Source organism: Pristiophorus japonicus, chromosome 1 (assembly GCF_044704955.1).
Source record: "Pristiophorus japonicus isolate sPriJap1 chromosome 1, sPriJap1.hap1, whole genome shotgun sequence".
Lineage (NCBI taxonomy): Eukaryota > Metazoa > Chordata > Chondrichthyes > Pristiophoridae > Pristiophorus > Pristiophorus japonicus.
In genome coordinates, this window is record NC_091977.1 from 492,520,299 (window position 1) to 492,539,578 (window position 19,280).

The following is a 19,280-nucleotide window of genomic DNA, read 5'->3' on the forward strand; positions in this document are numbered from 1 at the left end:
TGAGGCACTGAAGTGTGGCGGAGAGGCACTGTTGAAGCAAATACATGACCTCATCTCTCTTATCTGGAGGGAAGAGAGCATGCTGGGAGATCTCAGGGATGCAGTGATCATGACCATTTTTTAAAAAGGAGACAAGTCCGACAGAGGCAACTACAGAGGAATCTCCCTGCTATCAAAAACTGGGAAAGTTGTCGCTAGAGTCCTCCTCAACCGTCTTCTCCCTGTGGCCGAGGAGCTCCTCCCGGAGTCGCAGTGTGGATTCGTCCCCTATGAGGCACAACGGACATGAGTTTTGCAGCGCGACAGTTGCAGGAAAAATGCAGGAAACAGTGCCTTATACATGGCCTTGTTTGACCTTACAAAGGCCTTTGACACTATCAACCGCAAGGGTCTATGGAGCATCCTCCTCTGTTTCAGATGCCTCCAAAAGTTTGTCACTATCCTCCGCCAGCTCCACGATGACATGCAGGCTGTGATCCTTACCAACGGATCCATTATAGACCCAATCCACGTCCGGACCAGGGTCAAACAGGGCTGTGTCATCGCCCCAACCCTCTTCTCAATCTTCCTCGCTGCCATGCTTCACCTCATAGTCAACAAGCTCCCCGCTGGAGTGGAACCAAACTACAGAACCAGTGGGAAGCTGTTCAACCTTCGCCGTCTCCATGCCAGGTCCAAGACCACCCCAACCTCTGTCGTCGAGCTACAGTACGCGGACGATGCCTGCGTCTGCGCACATACAGAGGCTGAACTCCAGGACATAGTCGACATATTTACTGAGGTGTACGAAAGCATGGGCCTTATGCTAAACATCCATAAAACAAAGGTCCTCCACCAGCCTGTCCTCGCAGCACAGCACTGCCCCCCAGTCATCAAGATCCACGTGGACCATTTCCCATACCTTGGGAGCCTCTTATCAACAAGAGTAGACATTGATGACGAAATTCAACATCGCCTCCAGTGCGTCAGTGCAGCCTTCGGCCGCCTAAGGAAAAAAGTGTTTTAAGACCAGTCCCTCAAATCTACCACCAATCTCATGGTCTACAGGGCTGTAGTAATACCCACCCTCCTGTATGGCTCAGAGACATGGACCATGTACAGTAGACATCTCAAGTCGCTGGAGAAATACCATCAACGATGCCTCCGCAAGATCCTACAAATCCCCTCGACCAGGCCAACATCCCCAGCATTGAAGCACTGACCACACTTGATCAGCTCCGATGGGCAGGCCACATTGTCCGCATGCCAGACACAAGGCTCCCAAAGTGAGCGCTCTACTTTGAACTCCTTCACGGCAAACGAGCCAAAGGTGGGCAAAGGAAACGTTACAAGGACACCCTCAAAGCCTCCCTGATAAAATGCAACATCCCCACTGACACCTGGGAGATCCTGGCCAAAGATCGCCCTAAGTGGAGGAAGTGCATCTGGGAGGGTGCTGAGCACCTCGAGTCTCATCGCTGAGAGCATGCAGAAATCAAGTGCAGGCAGCGGAAAGAGCGTGTGGCAAACCAGTCCCACCCTCCCTTACCCTCAATGACTATCTGTCCCACCTGTGACAGGGACTGTGGCTCTCGTGTTGGACTGTTCAATCACCTAAGGACTCATTTTAAGAGTGGAAGCAAGTCTTCCACGATTCCGAGGGACTGCCTATGATGATGATGATAATGTATGTCCTCTTGAAGTCTATCACTATCCTCTTCACTGTTCACTATACTTCCAAGTTCAGTGTCATTTGCAAATGTTGAAATTGTGCACTGATATCGATTCATACGTCTTGTTGTACCTCTCTCCCGATTTTGATTTTCATTGACTTCAATGTCAATGAAAATCAGGAGAGATGCATTCGAGGCGGCTGATCCGATATCATCCATTTTACACCATCGCACAAACTCAAAATAACCCCCTGTAACTTAACAAAGTCAGTAATAATGTAAACTTCACTCACAGCTATTTGCTTGTTTTCTGTGTTGTAATTCATGAGTTACAAGCGGAAGGTACAATTCTTTGAACAAACAAAATAATTTTAATATTTTCTCAGCTATAGGAGGGTCATGCGTAAGTCGCTGTGGCAACTACCAACCTGACGAGACCTGTCAGTGTAACTTGAAATGTGAGGATTACGCGGATTGCTGCCCTGACATTCATACCTGCGCTGGTGAGTGAGCAAACTTCACGGGAGTGCCCACACACAATTGCTGCAGTGAGAGGTGGGGTAAAACCCATCATAACTGGACTCAGGAAGGAGCAGTCTTGACAAGCCAAGTGGCTTTGTTTCTCTTTCCACATTTCCATCTGTTCTGATAGATTTTATTTCTTTTTAATTCAGACCCTTCTTTATCAGCAACCCAGCCCCAACTAACTTCCATTTTTATTCCGGGTCATGGAATCTTGTTTGGAAAATCTCAAGTGACCCGCGTTGGTGTGGAATGGAAGACTGTCAATCATTTCCTGGGCATCCCATACGCAGCTGCTCCCACTGGCGAAGGACGATTCAAAGCCCCAGCAACCTTTCATTGGACTGGAGAATGGAACGCTACTTTCTACAGGTGAGCATGGCCTTCCGGTTGGATATTATTACTTCCTCTATTTCTTGTACCTTCTACACACCTAAAAGTCTGGCAGAATAGTTTCACCCAAAGGGTAATAGAGCTGTGGGATAGGTTACCAGGGAAGGCCATCAATACCAGGTCTAGCCATTTGTCTAGATGTCCAATAGACAACTGATATATTAGACATCATGTACATTGGACAACCAGGGCCAAAGGGACAATCGGCTAATCGTATAATGGACAGCCAATTGGATAGCGGCCATTTTACACCATCGCCTAAAGTTAAAATTAGCCCCAAAGAGTTTTAACAAGTATTTAATATTCGTAATCTTTTTTGTTTTAGATCCAGCTGCCTACAGCCAGGAGACGCGAAGGCTGTTTACTCCACAGTGGACGAAGACTGTCTCTACCTGAATATATTCGTCCCCAAGAGCATTGTGAGTAGTGATAGCTACAGCTTATACAACAAGAAGCCTCAGTGAATGTAATTCTCTCGGCTTACAGTGATCAGACGGGGGAATTCTGCTGAGTTTTCAACTTTAATACAAGGACAGAATCTAGTGGGTAAAAAAATGGATGGTAAAACCTCTATAAATAGATGAACTACGGCTGTGTTTTCCTGACATTATTAATCCTGAGTTTTGTTGCGTGACAGGTTGGGAACAACGCTGTGCTGGTCTTCTTCTACAACAGCGCCGTGGATTACAGAGGAGAGAGACAGACAAACATTGACGGGTCCTACCTGGCATCCATTGGAAACATCCTAGTTGTGACAGCAAACTATAGGGTTGGAGTGTTCGGATTCCTGAGTGACGGTAAGCCAAATGATAAATTGTGACCTGCGGGCGAAATTGGCCTTATTTGCGCCTCCCATTGAGCCTTTTGGAAGCGGTAATGGGGCGCTAAGGCAAATTCACCGATGCCTGTGAACTTCCCTGGTGGTTTTGCGCTGGCGCTAACACTTACCGCCTCGCTCTCTTGCGCCCCGTAGATTGTGATACCATCTGGTGCGCAGTGTCCCGTTACCGCCCAGATGCAATATTTGCTTCCGCCCCCTGCAGCATCGCCGGGCGTCAACAACGGCAGCTGCAGGAGGTGTTGCCACTTTGGCTGGCCGCTTGGGGAGCGCTATTTAAAGGAAGTGGTGGTCAGGTACGGCAAAATTTATTAATCTCCCCAGTCTGGTGTATTTTGCTTTTTTTGGACCTTGCGATTCGTCAGTCCTGCACTCTCTTAGAATGCTTAGGGCTGTTATGCACCGTGGCCCCACCGAGATCGGATGAAGATTGAATCAAATCAACATTGGCCCTTCCCATGAAGCGAGGGAAGGAGCCTCCAAAGACGGTGGTGCTGCATGGAATATTGTTCAGCGCTCTGCTGCTATCGCCCCTCTCACTGACTGTAGCTCTCTAAAGGAAGTGATAGCGCTTGATTTAGTGCTCCACTTCTCTCTTGGAGCCCTAAAGCGAAAGATCAAAAAATCTTATCCACCTGGCGCTACTTTTGCGCTCCCTGAAAAATTATCACCAAACGGGGCGCTACGCATTCTTATTTCTTTTAAGGCTCTGGATGGAGCAGTAAAACTGCATATTCTGTTGTGAAACTTATATCTTATTGCTCCTGACGCAGAGCTTCACGGGATAGGAGTGCACATTGGGAATCGGCCATGGAGGTTAGGGCAATCCAATGTGCAACCCTGCAAAATTTTTATAACCATTGAAATGCATGGATAGAAAATCCTCTGAGCCAAAAATCGACCAAACTTAACTCCGCGTCCAAATTCCCCATGTGTGTCTCTGCTGCACAAAACTCTGCAATGGTAATGCTAATTTGTAAAATTTCATCAGTGAAGAATATCACCAGGGCAGTCTTCAAACAACAGAACTGTTGTCATGGAAGGCCTCATTATGCTAAGTCAACATCAGAGCTATATAGTCTGAATCCTAATGGTGCTAGGCCTTCAGGTGCGAAATTGCCTTGCGTTATAATATATGAATTGTATGAAAGTTTAACGCCGTGGCGGAAACTGCCGCCTCTTGGAAGCAAATAAACGTAAGGGGCAGTAACTGGGCGTTCGCTGGGTGTTCACGTGCGTTTGCGGAAGGTGTGGGGGGGGGGGTGGTGGGGGTCACAGGGCGCGACTCTCAGCACCGTGCAGAGTACATCAGCATGGCACTGATGATGTCAGCACCGCACTGATGATGTCAACACCGCACTTATGTGCCGCATCACGCTGACACGTCACAAAGTCTTTTCCTTTCCTTTAAAGGCGAGGACCTCTGCGAACGCTGCAGCCGCTTTAGTGGCGCCCACTGGGCCACCAGGAAGGGTGTTAGCCGGGCCAGCAACCTGGCACCTGTGAGGGGTTGCTGGGCTGCATTGCTGGGCCGACTGAAAAGTCGGCCAACAGAAAAAAGATGGTGGCCACGGCGCAACCATCTTCCCTTTAAGGGCCACCGGAGCACCCCAGCCACACAGCTTCTCGCTCCACAAAGCCATCAGTGGCATCACCCCACGCCGACCTCACGTCCCGCGGGATAATTTCCCCCGAGGTGCGCAAAGAGGTCGGTGTGCCAATGCGCTAATCGCGGGGCACAGCGCAAAGCACTTTTCGTGCTCCGAGCCACGGGGGCAATTCCCGGTGAGCGTTCTGGCCGCCGTGCCCATGCGTTAGTACATCTGCACTCCGTTAGCGGCCCCTTAGAGATCAAGGGGAGGAGACAAATCAGCTCGAGTTGCTCCAACTGATTGTCATCCAGTGACTAATACTGGGAAGTATGGAGTGTGCCTCTGTGTGTGTGTGTGTGTGTGTGTGTGTGTGCTTCAGTTGAGGTCAATGGCATGGTTGAAAACTGCTGACACTCAACAGCAACCTGAATATAATATCTTTAACATATGAAAATGTCCCAAGGCGCTTCACAGGGGCAGAAAGTGACACCAAGCAAAGAAGAAAATATTCGGATGGGTAACGAAAGGCTTAGTCAAAGAGATAGGTTTTAAGGGGGGTACTAAAGGAGGAGAGAGAAGCAGAGGTTTAGGGAGGTTATTGCAGAGCTTCAACAGCTGAAGGCATAGCCTCTAGTGCTGGAGCGATGAAAATCAGATGTGCGCAAGGCCAGACTTGGAGGAGTGCAGAGATCTTGAAGGATTGTAAGGCTGGAGGAGGTTACAGATATAGAGAGTGATGAGGCCATGGAGGGGTTGGATGAGAATTTTGAAGTCATGGTGTCGATGGACCAGGAGCCAATGTGGGTTGGAGAGCATCATCATCATCATTGGCAGTCCCTCGAAATCGAGGAAGACTTGCTTCCAGTCTTAACATGAGTTCTTAGGTGGCTGAACAGTCCAATATGAGAACCAAAGTCTCTGTCACAAGTGGGACAGATAGTTGTTGAGGGAAGGGGTGGGTGAGACTGGTTTGCCACATGCTCTTTCCGCTGCCTGCGCTTGATTTCTGCATGCTCTCGGTGACAAGACTCGAGGTGCTCAGCACCCTTCCAGATGCACTTCCTCCACTTAGGGCAGTCTTTGGCCAGGGACTCCCAGGTGTCAGTGAGGATGTTGCACTTTATCAGGGAGGCTTTGAGGGTGCCCTTGTAACGTTTCCGTTGCCCATCTTTGGCTCATTTGCCGTGAAGGAGTTCCGAGTAGAGCGCTTGCTTTGGGAGTCTTGTGTCTGGCATGTGAACTATGTGGCCTGCTTAGAGGAGCTGATCAAGTGTGGTCAGTGCTTCAATGCTGGGAATGTTGGCCTGGTCAAGGATGCTAATTTTGGTCTCCAGTGTGCCAATGCGGCCTTTGGCCACCTGAGGAAAAGAGTGTTTGAAGACCAGGCTCTCAAAACTGCCACCAAGCTCATGGTCTACATGGACTGTAGTAATATTCGCCCTCCTGTATGGCTCAGAAACATGGACCATGTACAGTAGACACCTCCAGTCACTGGAGAAATACCACCAACAATGTCTCCGCAAGATCCTACAAATCCCCATGGAGGACAGATGCACCAACATTAGTTGGAGAGCACGCGGGTGGTCGGTGTACGGGACTTGATGCGAGTCAGGATGCAGCCAGCAGAGTTCGAGATGAGCACAAGTTTACGGATGGTGAAAGATGGGAGGCCGTGAAAAGCTGCCACTAGATTGAGGTGGCGAAAGGCTTCCAGTTTCCGTGGAACCATACCGCAGCATGAGAAGAAGAAGGGGAACACAAACTGGGGGTAAAAAAGCTTTCGATAAAGGGAAGTTTCTTTCTCCTTGCAGGCACTGATGTGACCAGTGGCAACTGGGGCCTGTTGGATCAGATGGCTGTGTTGCAGTGGCTGCAGAGAAACATTGGTTACTTTGGAGGATCTCCGTCACGAGTCACGATCGCTGCAGACCGCGGTGGTGCTGACATTGCCAGTATGAACCTTGTCGCTGCATCTGGCACAAAGCTTTTCGAACGGGCCATGCTACTGGTAAGAGACAGTCTTATTAAGGTTTCGAGGAAGTGGGGAGTAATCTACTGCATAAAATGGCACTTTTATTGTGGGAACAAAAATTAATTCATGTTGCATGCTTTCAGATGGTTTGACACTCAAGGGTCCTGTCTTGGTCTGCCCCTCTGCAGAAGTAAGGAGGGAAAATACCAAGGCTGGAAACATCCTCAGAGCTGCTCCCTCTCCGTCACTGTAACTTCACCAGATGTGCGGCGGAGACCCTATTTTCACATGTAAACAGAGCCTCCATTGCACTCCAGCAGAGTTATGGCAGCTGAGCGGGAGTAGCTCAGAGAAAATTCCCAGCCCACATCTCTTTTCAGCTGTAATGCGTTTCTATCATATCTGTGTCATTGTGGTTTAGTTGACTCTTGGATTGGGAGGTTGATGTGATTAATGCAGCTTATTTGAAAAGGATCGATTTTTGCTTCAGGTCACCCCTTCCAAACCTCAGAGTTCCCAATTATGGCCGTGCTGCTGTGGGCAAGGGCCAGTCAAAACTGAGCAATTCCCAATTGGGCGGAAAAGGGAGCTGTCCCTGTCTAATTATGATGCATTACACCGTAACCAGCTGAGGAGCTCTGCCTGTTGAAGCTCTTCAGTAGGTCAGCCCTCACTCTCTGAACTGCACACCTTGTAGGGCCCAGAGAGGTCAGGGAGATTGGAAGGAAAATCGGGGGTAATTTTAGTGTAAAATGGGAGATATCCCAATTTTTCGCAATTTTCTGTATATGGTGGGCGGCCAATCTGATAGCGTCCAAGGTTTAAACGACCCCCATCGTCTCATTGCCTCAAAGATGAGTAAAGATGGAAATGTGAATGGGGACCATTGTGTTAGGGTTTAAGTGAGATAGTTCTGAGGTATATAATCCTGCACAGTCTGTATACGTCCTGTAGAAAGTAGATTATCTGTACTTTACCTAAACTAATGCAAAATAGATGTTGTACCTATATGAGTGGTGTTACTGTAGACTGTTGTTATAACTTGTACCTATTTATTGAGGTGAATTTGTTCATTAATTCCTTCCCTACTGGTAAACAGGAGCTCTGTAAAGTTAGGGAAACATTGCGACTGTTAGATTTAGGGTTAATGAACACTGTTGATCCCAGGGATTCAAATGCTTTAAAAAGACCTTTGGATTAAATCCTATGGATCCTGCAATGATGAGGAACTGGTGATTTGTTTTGGCTTTCCAGCATCGACAGCTTGAAATGTGGGCTGGATTTTCGGCTTTTAGGGTTTCGGGGCATTAATGAGGCGGGCGATCCTGATACCGCCCCGAAAATCCTGGTGGAGCGCTGGATGCTGGCCGCCCACGCAGAAGAGCTCATTGCCGCCTCTTCGGGGCAAAAACGGAGGCGGACAGGACCGGAAAATCCAGCCCAAGGGATTCTGGGAATGCCACCAAATTGGGAGGGGCTCAGTGCATTCTGGGGATTGGGGCGGCGGAGTGGGTGCGCGGACTTTATACGTTGAGGGTTCACGTTGAACATGTTGTGTGCCAAACCTCAAATCCCTGGAACATTTAGATGTTTCAACAAGGATTTTCCTCCGGGCCGGAATGGCTGGTCTAACATAGTTGGGTGGGGCTTTTGCCTGGCCTCTGCCAACCCCAACGAATTTTTGCTGGGCTCATGCTGATGTTTCGGTGGTGCTCCTCAGTGATTACAATCAAACGTGGGGCAATAGATTCTCTTTCCCTCACTGGCAGGTATTATTTTTTGGCTCAGAGGCTAGCTGGATGGCAGCCGGTCTCTTTAAATCATTGCAGGCACCAGTGATTTTCTGACCCCAGTGGCCATGGTGGGCTTCCGTTTGATGTTGATTGGGCATTCAAAGGACAGATAACCACCGCAAACTGCTTCCTCTTTGGAGGGAGGGACTGACAGTGCTGGTCGTGAAGGAGGAAGATGCTGAAATTTGGCTACTTTAAAGAAGCTTTTTTGCTCAGAGTAACTCTCCCTTTTGGAAAAGAAAATGACAGTCTGACCTTAAATCGACTTACTTTTTTTTTGTTCAGAACAAAGAATTTTCTTGAGTTGGCTCTTCCTCTGTGCTCATCTCTTCCAGTTGCATCTATTTCTGGGAGCATGCCATTGCAAATAGCTTGGGAGTCTGGTGCAATTTCAGAACAATTGGGACAGTGCACTGCAGGGCTGAAGGTGCAACTTTCCGAGCCTGCAATAATAAGCGCCTTGGGACGTTTCACTATGTTAAAGGCGCTATATAAATACAAGTTGTTGTTGTTATTCTGGGTAGGGTAAATGCAGGACAGCTCTCGGGCCGATTTGAAGCCACATCCACTGGCCTAGTAAAGAGGGTGAATTTACTTGGGGATCTTCCATGTCAGTAAGAAAATTGAAGGCCAATTATTCTCCCAAACCCTACCCCATTCCCTTGGGCACGAATCAGGCAGAACGCACCTGAAGTGCACTTTGCCTGACCCGAACCTGCCTGCATTTTTGGTTTCAGGTCAATTTAATAGACCTGCCATTTCTCCAGCACTGGAACCTTAGCAGAGCTTTGTGGAGGAGCGAGGAAAAGCTACATGGCCTTTCTGGCTGCTATGTCGTGCTGTACCGGGGGGAGGGGTGGGGGTGGGGGTGGGGGCTTTGTGAGGGATGTGGGAAAGTAAACCTACCTGTTTGCAGCCTTTCAGACCTTGCTTACAGCCTTTTCACAGATCGACTAAGCTGAGGTGTAAGGCCTGTGAGCAAAACTGCAATGGGATATCCAGCAAGCTGACACCCAGAAGGGTGAGAGGGTGTGGTGATATCACTCCACCTCATTTCCAAATAACTTCAATACATATGGCTTTTGTAAACATAAGTGCTCCACTCCCTCAGAATGATACTGGGGCTTAGATGGTTAAATTATGAGGACAAGTTGCATAAACTTGGCTTTTATTCCCTTGAGTATGAAAACTGAAATGGTAATTAGATCTAGTTGTTTACAATGTTGAAAGAATTTTATTGGGTAGATACAGAAAAACTGTTTACTCTGATGGGGAATCAAGAACAGGGAGACAGAGGTGGCGAAATTGGGATCTGTAGCGCTCTTTTGTTTGCGCTACAAGGCCACTTAAACTACCAAAATGGCGTTCACCATATTTGTAAAGGGGTTAGTGCACGCGCACCTAATGACCACTGGCAGCATGCAGAGCTGGTAGATCATGACATGATTTGATGCCAGTATCGCCATTTTGGAGCTCCACGCTGCAGCCTACGCCCTCTCTCTTAACCTCCCACAGCTGAACACTCGTTCAATGGCAAGAAAGATCCCCACCAGCCCTATTTAAAGGGATCATCATCTACTTCCTGCTGCCTCCGGTTGTGCGCCAGCATCTCCTGCAAGAGAGGGGGAAGTGTCTCAGTGAGTGTTGTGCAATCTGTTTGAGTAATGTGGCTGCCATCATTAAATCGCTGCCAGTGTGTGCAAGCTGTTGGTTTGAGGCTTGCAACAGGACAAAGTATGTGAGGGTGAGGTAAAGCATGTATATGTTATGTATGAGTCCTGATTGATAGAGATCGTTGGTAGGTGAGTGATGGGAATGTGGTGAATTGAGCAGTGGCTGAGGATGGTGATACAGTTGGTAGGATATGGCATTTGAAGATGCATTCACTGACCTTGACCACCATGTGAAATCATTAAACTTCTTTCTGCACTGCATCCACTATCTTGGAGCTAAACTCCTACATTAACCTCCGCGGCTATATCTAGCTACCGCCTTCTGAGCAAGTGCCTGGAGGTCCCCTTCCCCCCCACCCCACCCTGTGGATATAAGACATCTCTCCTCCATTTCACCTCTTCAATCAAGACTCCAGTGCAGCATCTGAAAACCTTGGTGCCCAGTCTCTTCCACGGTCAGCCATTGTTGACATTTGAACAGCACAAAAATCCCAATGATTTCAGCAGCCACAATGCACCTCCCCTTTAAGAGCTGCAGGCTAGCTTTAAATACTGCTAGGCACTCATGATAGTGGGCCCCTTGCTGATGCATGCGGGGAGTACTGGCTGCATGCAGAAATCATGGTAATGTGCAGGCAGTACAAAGTTAGTGTCCTACCTGCTTCTCAATCAACGGGTGCGGGTTAATCACGCATCATGATTCCTGTACCCGTTTTCGGGTGTTATCCAATTTAACCCCCACCATCTTAAAATTAGAGCTAGGCCATTCAGGAGTGAAATCAGGAAGCACTTTTTCAAAGAGGGTAGTGTAAATCTAGAATTTGCTCCACCAAAAGACCGTGGATGCTGGGAAAATCGGAGCATTCAAGACTGAGATCTCTAGATTATTGTTGGGTGAGGGTATTAAGGAAAATGTTAGCTAAAGCATGTAAATGGAGTTGAGGTACAGATGATCTAACTGAATGGTGGAGCAAGCTTGAGGAGCAGTATGGCCTACTCCTGTTCCTAATGTTCCTCCCACCCCCCCAGGGAAACCACCGGACTTCCGAGGGCAACACAGAGAGGGACGAACATCATGAGTCTGAACTCCTTTTCCTTCTGCTTTGTGTTCCCTGGGGGGAAAAATCAGGGGAATTGACCGAATTATGTTTTATTTAAAAAAGGACTGTGTGGTAGTCTTTCCCAGGAGTTAATGATCTCTGGCCATAACTCCGGCAGAAGATTGGCAGAAACTCCAGAGAAACAGTGTAAACAGCGAAGTTACGGCAGACGATTTGGAGAAACTCCTGGCTTTTATTCCAAGCAAAGGGAGATTAAATATGAACAAAAAAAAAATCCTGTCAGACTTTCTTCCTCCTTTAAACAATACTGTATAAGCTTTGCTTGCTGTGAATGAAATGGACAATTGCAATGTGATTTTTACATACAGTCTACTGTGCATGCAATCTAGTACCATATAGCACTGATCCACAGTGTTTAGAAAATGGATTATATTATATTACACAGCAAAAAATGAGCAACATAAACATGAGTGGTAGTAGTTCAATATCCGATTCAACTCATACATTTTTGGGAATGTATGCTGACGTACTCTGTGGGGCCGAAATTGCCCACCGCTGGAATGGGACACACCTACCCTATTTCTATTGTTTTTACCGGCGCGGTGGTCTCTTGAGCGAAATTTTGCTCTTTGGCTTTTTTTCAGCGGACCGGAAGTCGGTCATAATAGGGGCGAATGTGCGGCGGTAAACAGAAGTTCACAGTCTGGAGGGGCGGAAGTTGGGGGCGGGTATAGTGTCCGCCGCTGTTAGTCATCAGCGTAGCGCTGATGACGTCATCACGGCGCCCCACCACCACGGCTCTCCCCTTCACTGCGCGATTTTTAAAGTTCAGTCCACACGGCCAGAGGGACGTTAACGGGAGCATAAGAGGTTACTTACTGGGAACACAGCGTTTAGCGCCTCGACCGAAAATTCATTAGTTGCTCGAGGCGCAAACCAGCAGCACCTGGCTGCTGATGATCACTCCGATCATGACATAATCCTGGTGCAACGCCCACACTTGCGCCCCAGTCGGTAAATTAGGTGCGGCCGCCTCAATTAGCAGCCACCAAGAACAGCACCTGGAAAAATAGTCAGTGCAGGCTTGTAGAGTCGTTAACTGGTGGCTACTTAAAGGGTTGAGGAAGTGCTTCTCTCGGAGGTCACAGTCAGTGCAACATTTACACAGAGCACGGTGGTGAGCCTCCGAGTTTGCAGCTGACAGAAATAAGAGGTCAGCTTGAGAAAAAGCGATTTTGAAAAATTTAATGGGTGCATTACTATGCCGTGCCTTTAAGACTCTGAATCGGAGTTCGGCACATTCGCAACAACTCGGTTAAATTTAGCACTGGCATTTTCGTTAGCGTCCCCCCAGCTCTGGTGTGCAACGGCTGATTTAGTGCCCCTGTCAGCTTTTCATCCGATTCTGACGAATTTCTGAGTGGAGTGCACAAACTTTTTTAAAGCGCTGAAATTACCGTTCCGCCTGGGTCTCCGCCCCAAATGAGGCGCAACCGAATTTCTCCCCCTTAGTGCTGTATATTTCTGGTACTGAAGACCTCCATGTCCCACTAGGCCTTAGGCAGTGCTCTTATTATACGAAGTGGGAAAGTGAGTGTTGTAAGTTTATTTGATAATGATGATGATGACTGTGGAGGATATGTCAACCGAGGCTAATTCCACTCTCACACAATGTCTGGACATGTTCACTTTACAGTGGCTGGAGTGGGGTGTCACTGAACAGAGATCAGATATTGGAGGGTTGCTGATTTTTCTGTGCCAAATTGTAGCAACCCCCTCCCCAACTGCTGCCTCGGCTGAGACCAGCACAGGCCGAGGGACTTTGTATTCTGCGTGACATCGCATGATGTTTTAACCACTGAGCGAGTTATATAAATACACAATTTAAAAAGATACATGAAACAAAATTTGAGCACAGGAGCAATCATTTCACTAAATCGTTCCCATTGAGCAGGGGACCCCCTACCAAAATAAGAATGCAAAGTGGAAAAAAACATGCTTTTGTGCAATTTAAATACATTATATATACAAAGCAATAATCTCAGGATGGGGTATTCGGAGGGGAAGCACACAAGGGCTTAAATAGCCGGGGATTGGATTCAAGCAAATAAAACTTCTCAAAAAATCTGAGAGAATTATCCAGATTTTGCAAGGAAACACAAACCATCAGTGAAAAGAGATGAAGAGCAGTTCCCTCCCCCCATTGCCAATGTCTGACTTGAGATGGGACGACAAGAGTCAGTGGCATGGCACCTAAGCGTGTGTACATCACAAGCTGGTACAGAGTGTGCCTTATTCAAAGTCGTCCTCATAAGGGTCTTGCACCGTGGTGAGGAGGCAGCTGTGCCGGCTCTGAGCACCAGATCTGACGGGTTGAAGCCACCTCTTGTTGCTGCCCCTAAATGAGTCGTCATCTAGCTGTGACAAGGTCATGTAGGACGCAATGCTGTGCCGCAGCCCGTAACTGAGGAAGGCTTCGTCTCGAGACGTTGAGTTGTCACTCAGCAGCTCGGCCCTGTCAACCGAACCATAAGAAAAACAAGTCATTCCCCTCTTCAGGAACCTATAGAGAATTCACTACCTCCTGTCTATTATCCGTTGTGCAACTCATTGCCAACTATTTATTTTCAACAACAGCTTGCGTTTATTCAGCAGCTTTAACGTAGTAATATGTCCCAAGGCACTTCACAGGAGTAATTAGCGAACAAAATTTGACACTGAGGTGATATTAGGACAGGTGACCAAAAGCTTGGCCAAAGAGATATGTATTTCTTTAGAAAATTTTTGAGGTGATTTTTGGAAGTTGGGGGAGGCGTGACGAGGTGGAGGGGTTTAGGAACATATTCTGGATTGCTCGGGCATGGTGGCTGAAGGCTTTGCCACTAATGGAGGGGGGAAAGGTAGGGAGATGCACAGTAGACTAACCACCCTACGGTGGCTGTAGGCTGCACCTCAGATGGAGGAGGGGATGGAGGGAGATGCACAATAGACTGAACTCTCCATACTCAATTACTTTTCTTCCCTTCTTTGAAGCTACAAAAGGACATAGCCAGACTATGTGAGTGGAAAAAAGTGTAGCAGATGGGGTACAATGTGGGGTCATCCAATTTGGATCTGAGAAAGGCCATGTAAAGGAGATGGGAGAATATATGTCACAAGATACCACAGATTGGTTTGATTTCAGCTCCTTTTCAAAATGGAGAAAATTGAGTTAATCTCGTAATCTCTGCTGTAATAGAACGTTTGGCCCAATGAATATCTGAGATCCCTGGGGTTCTGCTGAAGAGGAGCTATAGAGTGTTTTAATCCAGTTACCTGCTCACGTTCCTCCAGCTGAAGTGGTTGTGACGTAAGACAACAGGCTGCTCCGGAGGGTGTTCGGTGCTGAGCTGAGCCAGGCAAGGATGGGTCAGCAAACAGCACAGACCATCTGCCACCTCTAAAATAAGAGACATTTGATGCATCAGCTCAGCAGTGTTGCGATTGGTCATTTTAATGCAAACTGAAAATGAACTAATGAATAATGAGACAATAAGACATTGTGCCAGGTCCCATGGTTCGTGCCCATAATTAGATGGCCTCGATAGTCCTCAGTCCTTTGCTGATGCAAGTGCAGTGGAATGGGAGGTACTATTTGTAAAGTCCTTACTCTACTGCATGAAACCACACGAGGCACATTCTGGGGACAAGGTCACTCTGTGACATCAACTCTTTATTCACAGCACTCCACAAGTGATGACCCTGCGTGGGACCTCCCTTACCTGGGAGATCAGGTAAGGAGTGTCTCCCACAAGTTCACCCCTTGCGGTCAAGATGTGCATCTAGGTGGTGTGTATACAGTAATACAGTGGTGTTACATTGTGGTTACATACATGACACTAGTGTCTACTCCTGACTCTTCCAGAATATCCATGGTCAGGGTGGGAGCATCTCACCATCAGAGGGCACCTGCTCCAGTGTGTGTGTATGTTGAGTTCCCATTGGGGGGAGGGAGGCAGAAAATGCGGCACTAGCAAGTCACTTGCAGGTCAGCAGGTGTCACTTATTTGGACATTTCTTTTTAGCTTTTGACCAATTAGCCCTCTGTATAATGGAGCCCATATTACTTTCTGAGCCAACATGTTTTAGAGGTGTCCAGGCCAGGATTGCACCTTTAAGCCGATCTGTCGTCAAATTCTTCCGTGTCCAGATTGCTGGAAAGGAGGGAGGCAGAACCCTAAGAAATTCCTGGTGCGGAAAAGCTCCTCATTTAACCCCCACTCTGATTTCACGGACTATGTTGGGGCAGATGGAAGTTCCTCCCTTGTGCAAGTTGCCAGCAACCAGTCTCCTGGACAGAGACCCACCCTAATTTCCGCCGGCACAAAGATCTGCCCACCCAGAATGTACCCAGACTTTCCTGGAACGTTCACAGATTTTTGGAGCCAATGGGGGGTGTTTTAACCCCCCCAAAGCGGGCGGGTTTGGGTGGGTGGGATAGTAAAATGTTAAAAATATGAATCCCGACTCTCGCTCACCTTCAAACTGCCCACTTCCGGTCTTAATGGAGTCTGAATGGGGCGTGGGCAACTGCCTCTTTCCCAGGAGGCTGGTTGGCAATTTAAATATTACAATGAGGCGGCATGTCTCATTTGTAACCAGCATTCTATTGGCCGGCCCTGTTTTTTGGGCCTCGGGAAACCCGACAGCAAGAGGAAGGCGATGACTTCTGGATCTAGAAGGTGCCTTTCCACTGGATACAATTCACCTGCTTCACCAACCCTCCATGATCGGACACCCCCCACCCCAACCCTTTTGATCTCCCCCCACCACCCCCACTCTTCAGATCTCAAACCCCGCCCCCCACGACTTCTGACCTCCTCAACGAGGCCTCTGATCACCCCAACCACAGTATCTGATCTTCCTTCTGACCTCTGATCTCCCCCCTGCTCCAGACCCTGATCTTTCTTCTGGCCTTCGTTCTGCCTTCTGGCCTTCAATACTCGCCCCAAAACCCAGCCTTTCTGATCTCTCTCTCCCTCCACCCTGCTCCCTGGCTGTGGTCGAATACTTAAGGCTTAACCATCCGACAGCCAGCCAGCCTCTCAATCTGCCCACTCCAGAGACTTGAACACATAATCCAGGATGACACCCAAATGCAGTGCCGAGCGAGCGCTGTAATGTCGAAGGCGCCGGCTTTCAGATGAGGCATTAAACCAAGGCCCCATCTTTCCTATCAGGTGGATGTAAAATATCCCATGGTACTATTTTGAAGAGCAGGGAAGTTCTCCTGGTGTCCTGACTAATAGCTACCCCTCAACCAACATCACTAAAACCAGATTATCTAGTCATTTATCTCTGTTGTTTTAGGGACCTTGCTGTGCGCATAAAACGTACAACAGCATCCACTAATGGCGAGCTTTCTAATTCTTACATCAGCCATTTTTGCAGTCTCTTTGAGTGAGATTGCTAATTCTGGATAGTTTTGTACTTTTGCGTGACACCTATCTAAAATGGATTAAAATGGAGAAGAGGTGTATATCTCTGGCCTGGTTTTGAAACCTGTCCGAGTAATTTTGGAAGGGCAGTGGGTAAACCCACCGCTGGCACACAATGAACTCAATTTCAAAGCTGAAACACAGATCTTTGAAGATGCGTAATTGAAGTTATTATGATACTAACCGCAATAGTGGTTTACCAGATCTTCTAGGCACTGGAAGGTGAGGCGTTCTTGGATATAATACCACTTATTGGGCAAACGGAAGATCCGATAATGCTTTACCTGTTTCTGAGGTATATTACTGTAGTGTCTGACTGATAGGCAATATGTACCTGCAAGAACATGCACACCAACACCAAATAATTCACAAGGTTTTTATATGTGTTTAAGCTGTGCTAAATATAAAGTCACACTACCACGTATATATATTCATTATATGAAGACATTCAACGTATACATAGGCTGGTAACAGATATGAATGTATAGTTAGAGAGCACTGTATGTGAAGGTTGGATATATTCAAAAGGGAGTTAGATATGACCCTTATGGCTAAGGGGATCAAGGGGTATGAGAGAAAGCAGGAAAGGGGTACTGAGGGAATGATCAGCCATGATCTTAATGAATGGTGGTGCAGGCTCGAAGGGCCGAATGGCCAACTCCTGCACTTATTTTCTATGTTTCTATGTTTCTAAGGTTGAGGTTGCTTCTGAGCTGGTGGCTGCACTCTTAACCAGTGGAAGAGGAAGCAGAGTTGGGACATAGTGCTGCCAGTATGAGAGGCCGAGAGGTGGCTCTAAGTTTGCCAAGATGTTTGAGTGATGGTTTCTCTCTGTGCCCATCCTATCCTGCAGGCTAAATCAAGCAGTGATCCAGGACTTTGTCAATTCATCGTAATTGAACACTGAGGCCCTGAATTTCTGTGGCGGCTATTCCAATCTACTACACTAGCTTCAGTGGGAGATTGGTGCAACATCGAGAGAAACAGCATCGATGACCATTTTCAGCCATCTAGGCCATTTCGCTGGGAGTTCTGCTGATCTGGTAAAGTTATGGCAGGAGGCAGACGGCAATTTCTACCCCCAAGTCTCAGAACATCATTCTGAAACTGTACACTGCTCTAAACAGGCCATACTTTGGGTGCTGCATTCATTTCTGGTCACCAAGACACAAGGGAAATAGCTAAGCTTTGAAAGGGATTCAGAGAGGTACAATGAAGCTGATGCCTGATAACAGAAGACTAAGTTCGAAGGATAGGCTAGAAAACGTTTTCATCTTCTGTTTTGTAAGGAAATGAATGAAAAGGGACTAACAGGGCTTTGCAAATTATGTTGAAAAGGTAAATTTTGAGCACTATTTTAAGGCAAATCTCAAAAAGGCAGCATACAGCAACAACAACTTGCATTTATATAGCGTCTTTAATGCAGAATAAATCACTTCATAGCAGCGTTATCAAACAAAATTTGACACCGAGCTACATAGGAGCTATTGGGAAAGGTAAACAAAAGCTTGGTCAAAGAAGTAGGTTTTAAGGAGCATCTTAAAGGAGGAGTGAAACATAGAGAGGCAGACAGGTTTAGGGAGGGAATTCCAGGGCTTAGGACCTAGGCAGCTGAAGGCACAGCTGACAATGGTACAGTGGTGAAAATCGGGGATGCGTAAGAGGCCAGAATTGGAGGAATGCAGAGATCTCAGAAGGTTGTAAGGCTAGTTCATTTTGACTGCATTAGATCACAGATGAATACAAATGAGGAAGCCAATTCAGCCCATCTTAGCTCATCCATCTATTCAAAAAAGAATAATATAGAAGGGAAATTTACTGAATTGCTGCATGCCTGATTTTAAGGCAGACGATACTGCATTTTTTTTCAATTAATTTTTAATGGCTAGAAAATCGTGGACTGTGTACACACAAATTCCTGAAATGTGTTGCCTATGAGAATCGCCTCTTGATTGGGAGTACAGATTACAGAGCATTCGTTGTACCTGTATACATAAATTATATGGATTTAGGAACTAAAGGAACTATATCAAAACTCACTGGTAGTAAAATGGGGCTAATGGAAATTTTAACAAAAGATTGTGAAAAATGTTCGAGGATGTATAGAGGTTTAGTCATTGGTGGGCATTAAGCATTAATGGTCATGCCTTCTGTTGCCTAGGCCCCAAGCTCTGGAACTCCCTGCCTAAACCTCTTCGCCTCTCTACTTCTCTTTTCTCCTTCAAGGCGCTCCTTAAAACATACCTCTTTAACCAAATTTTTGGTCACCTGTGCTAATTTCTACTTATGCGGCTTGGTGTCAGGTTG

At 47.2% G+C, this 19,280-nt stretch overlaps 2 protein-coding genes across 5 annotated transcripts in view; one reads left to right on the plus strand and one right to left on the minus strand.

Annotated features, from left to right (window-relative positions):
- Positions 1-19,280, plus strand: part of tg (thyroglobulin) — a 621,247-nt gene that overhangs the window by 250,556 nt on the left and 351,411 nt on the right. Inside the window, exons 39-43 of the mRNA XM_070888386.1 lie at positions 2,039-2,155; positions 2,327-2,546; positions 2,893-2,986; positions 3,205-3,364; positions 6,809-7,005. Coding sequence (XP_070744487.1) covers positions 2,039-2,155; positions 2,327-2,546; positions 2,893-2,986; positions 3,205-3,364; positions 6,809-7,005 — 788 coding nt within the window. The remainder of the gene's footprint in view (positions 1-2,038; positions 2,156-2,326; positions 2,547-2,892; positions 2,987-3,204; positions 3,365-6,808; positions 7,006-19,280) is intronic.
- The window catches only part of LOC139260282 (src-like-adapter), a 69,239-nt gene continuing 61,572 nt past the window's right edge, over positions 11,614-19,280 (minus strand). For all 4 annotated transcript variants that reach the window (XM_070876706.1, XM_070876723.1, XM_070876715.1 and 1 more), the window contains 3 exons: positions 17,158-17,307; positions 14,812-14,935; positions 11,614-14,011 (listed from right to left, as the gene is read on the minus strand). In XM_070876706.1, the coding sequence (XP_070732807.1) occupies positions 13,789-14,011; positions 14,812-14,935; positions 17,158-17,307 (497 nt within the window). In that variant the 3' untranslated portion in view covers positions 11,614-13,788. The remainder of the gene's footprint in view (positions 14,012-14,811; positions 14,936-17,157; positions 17,308-19,280) is intronic.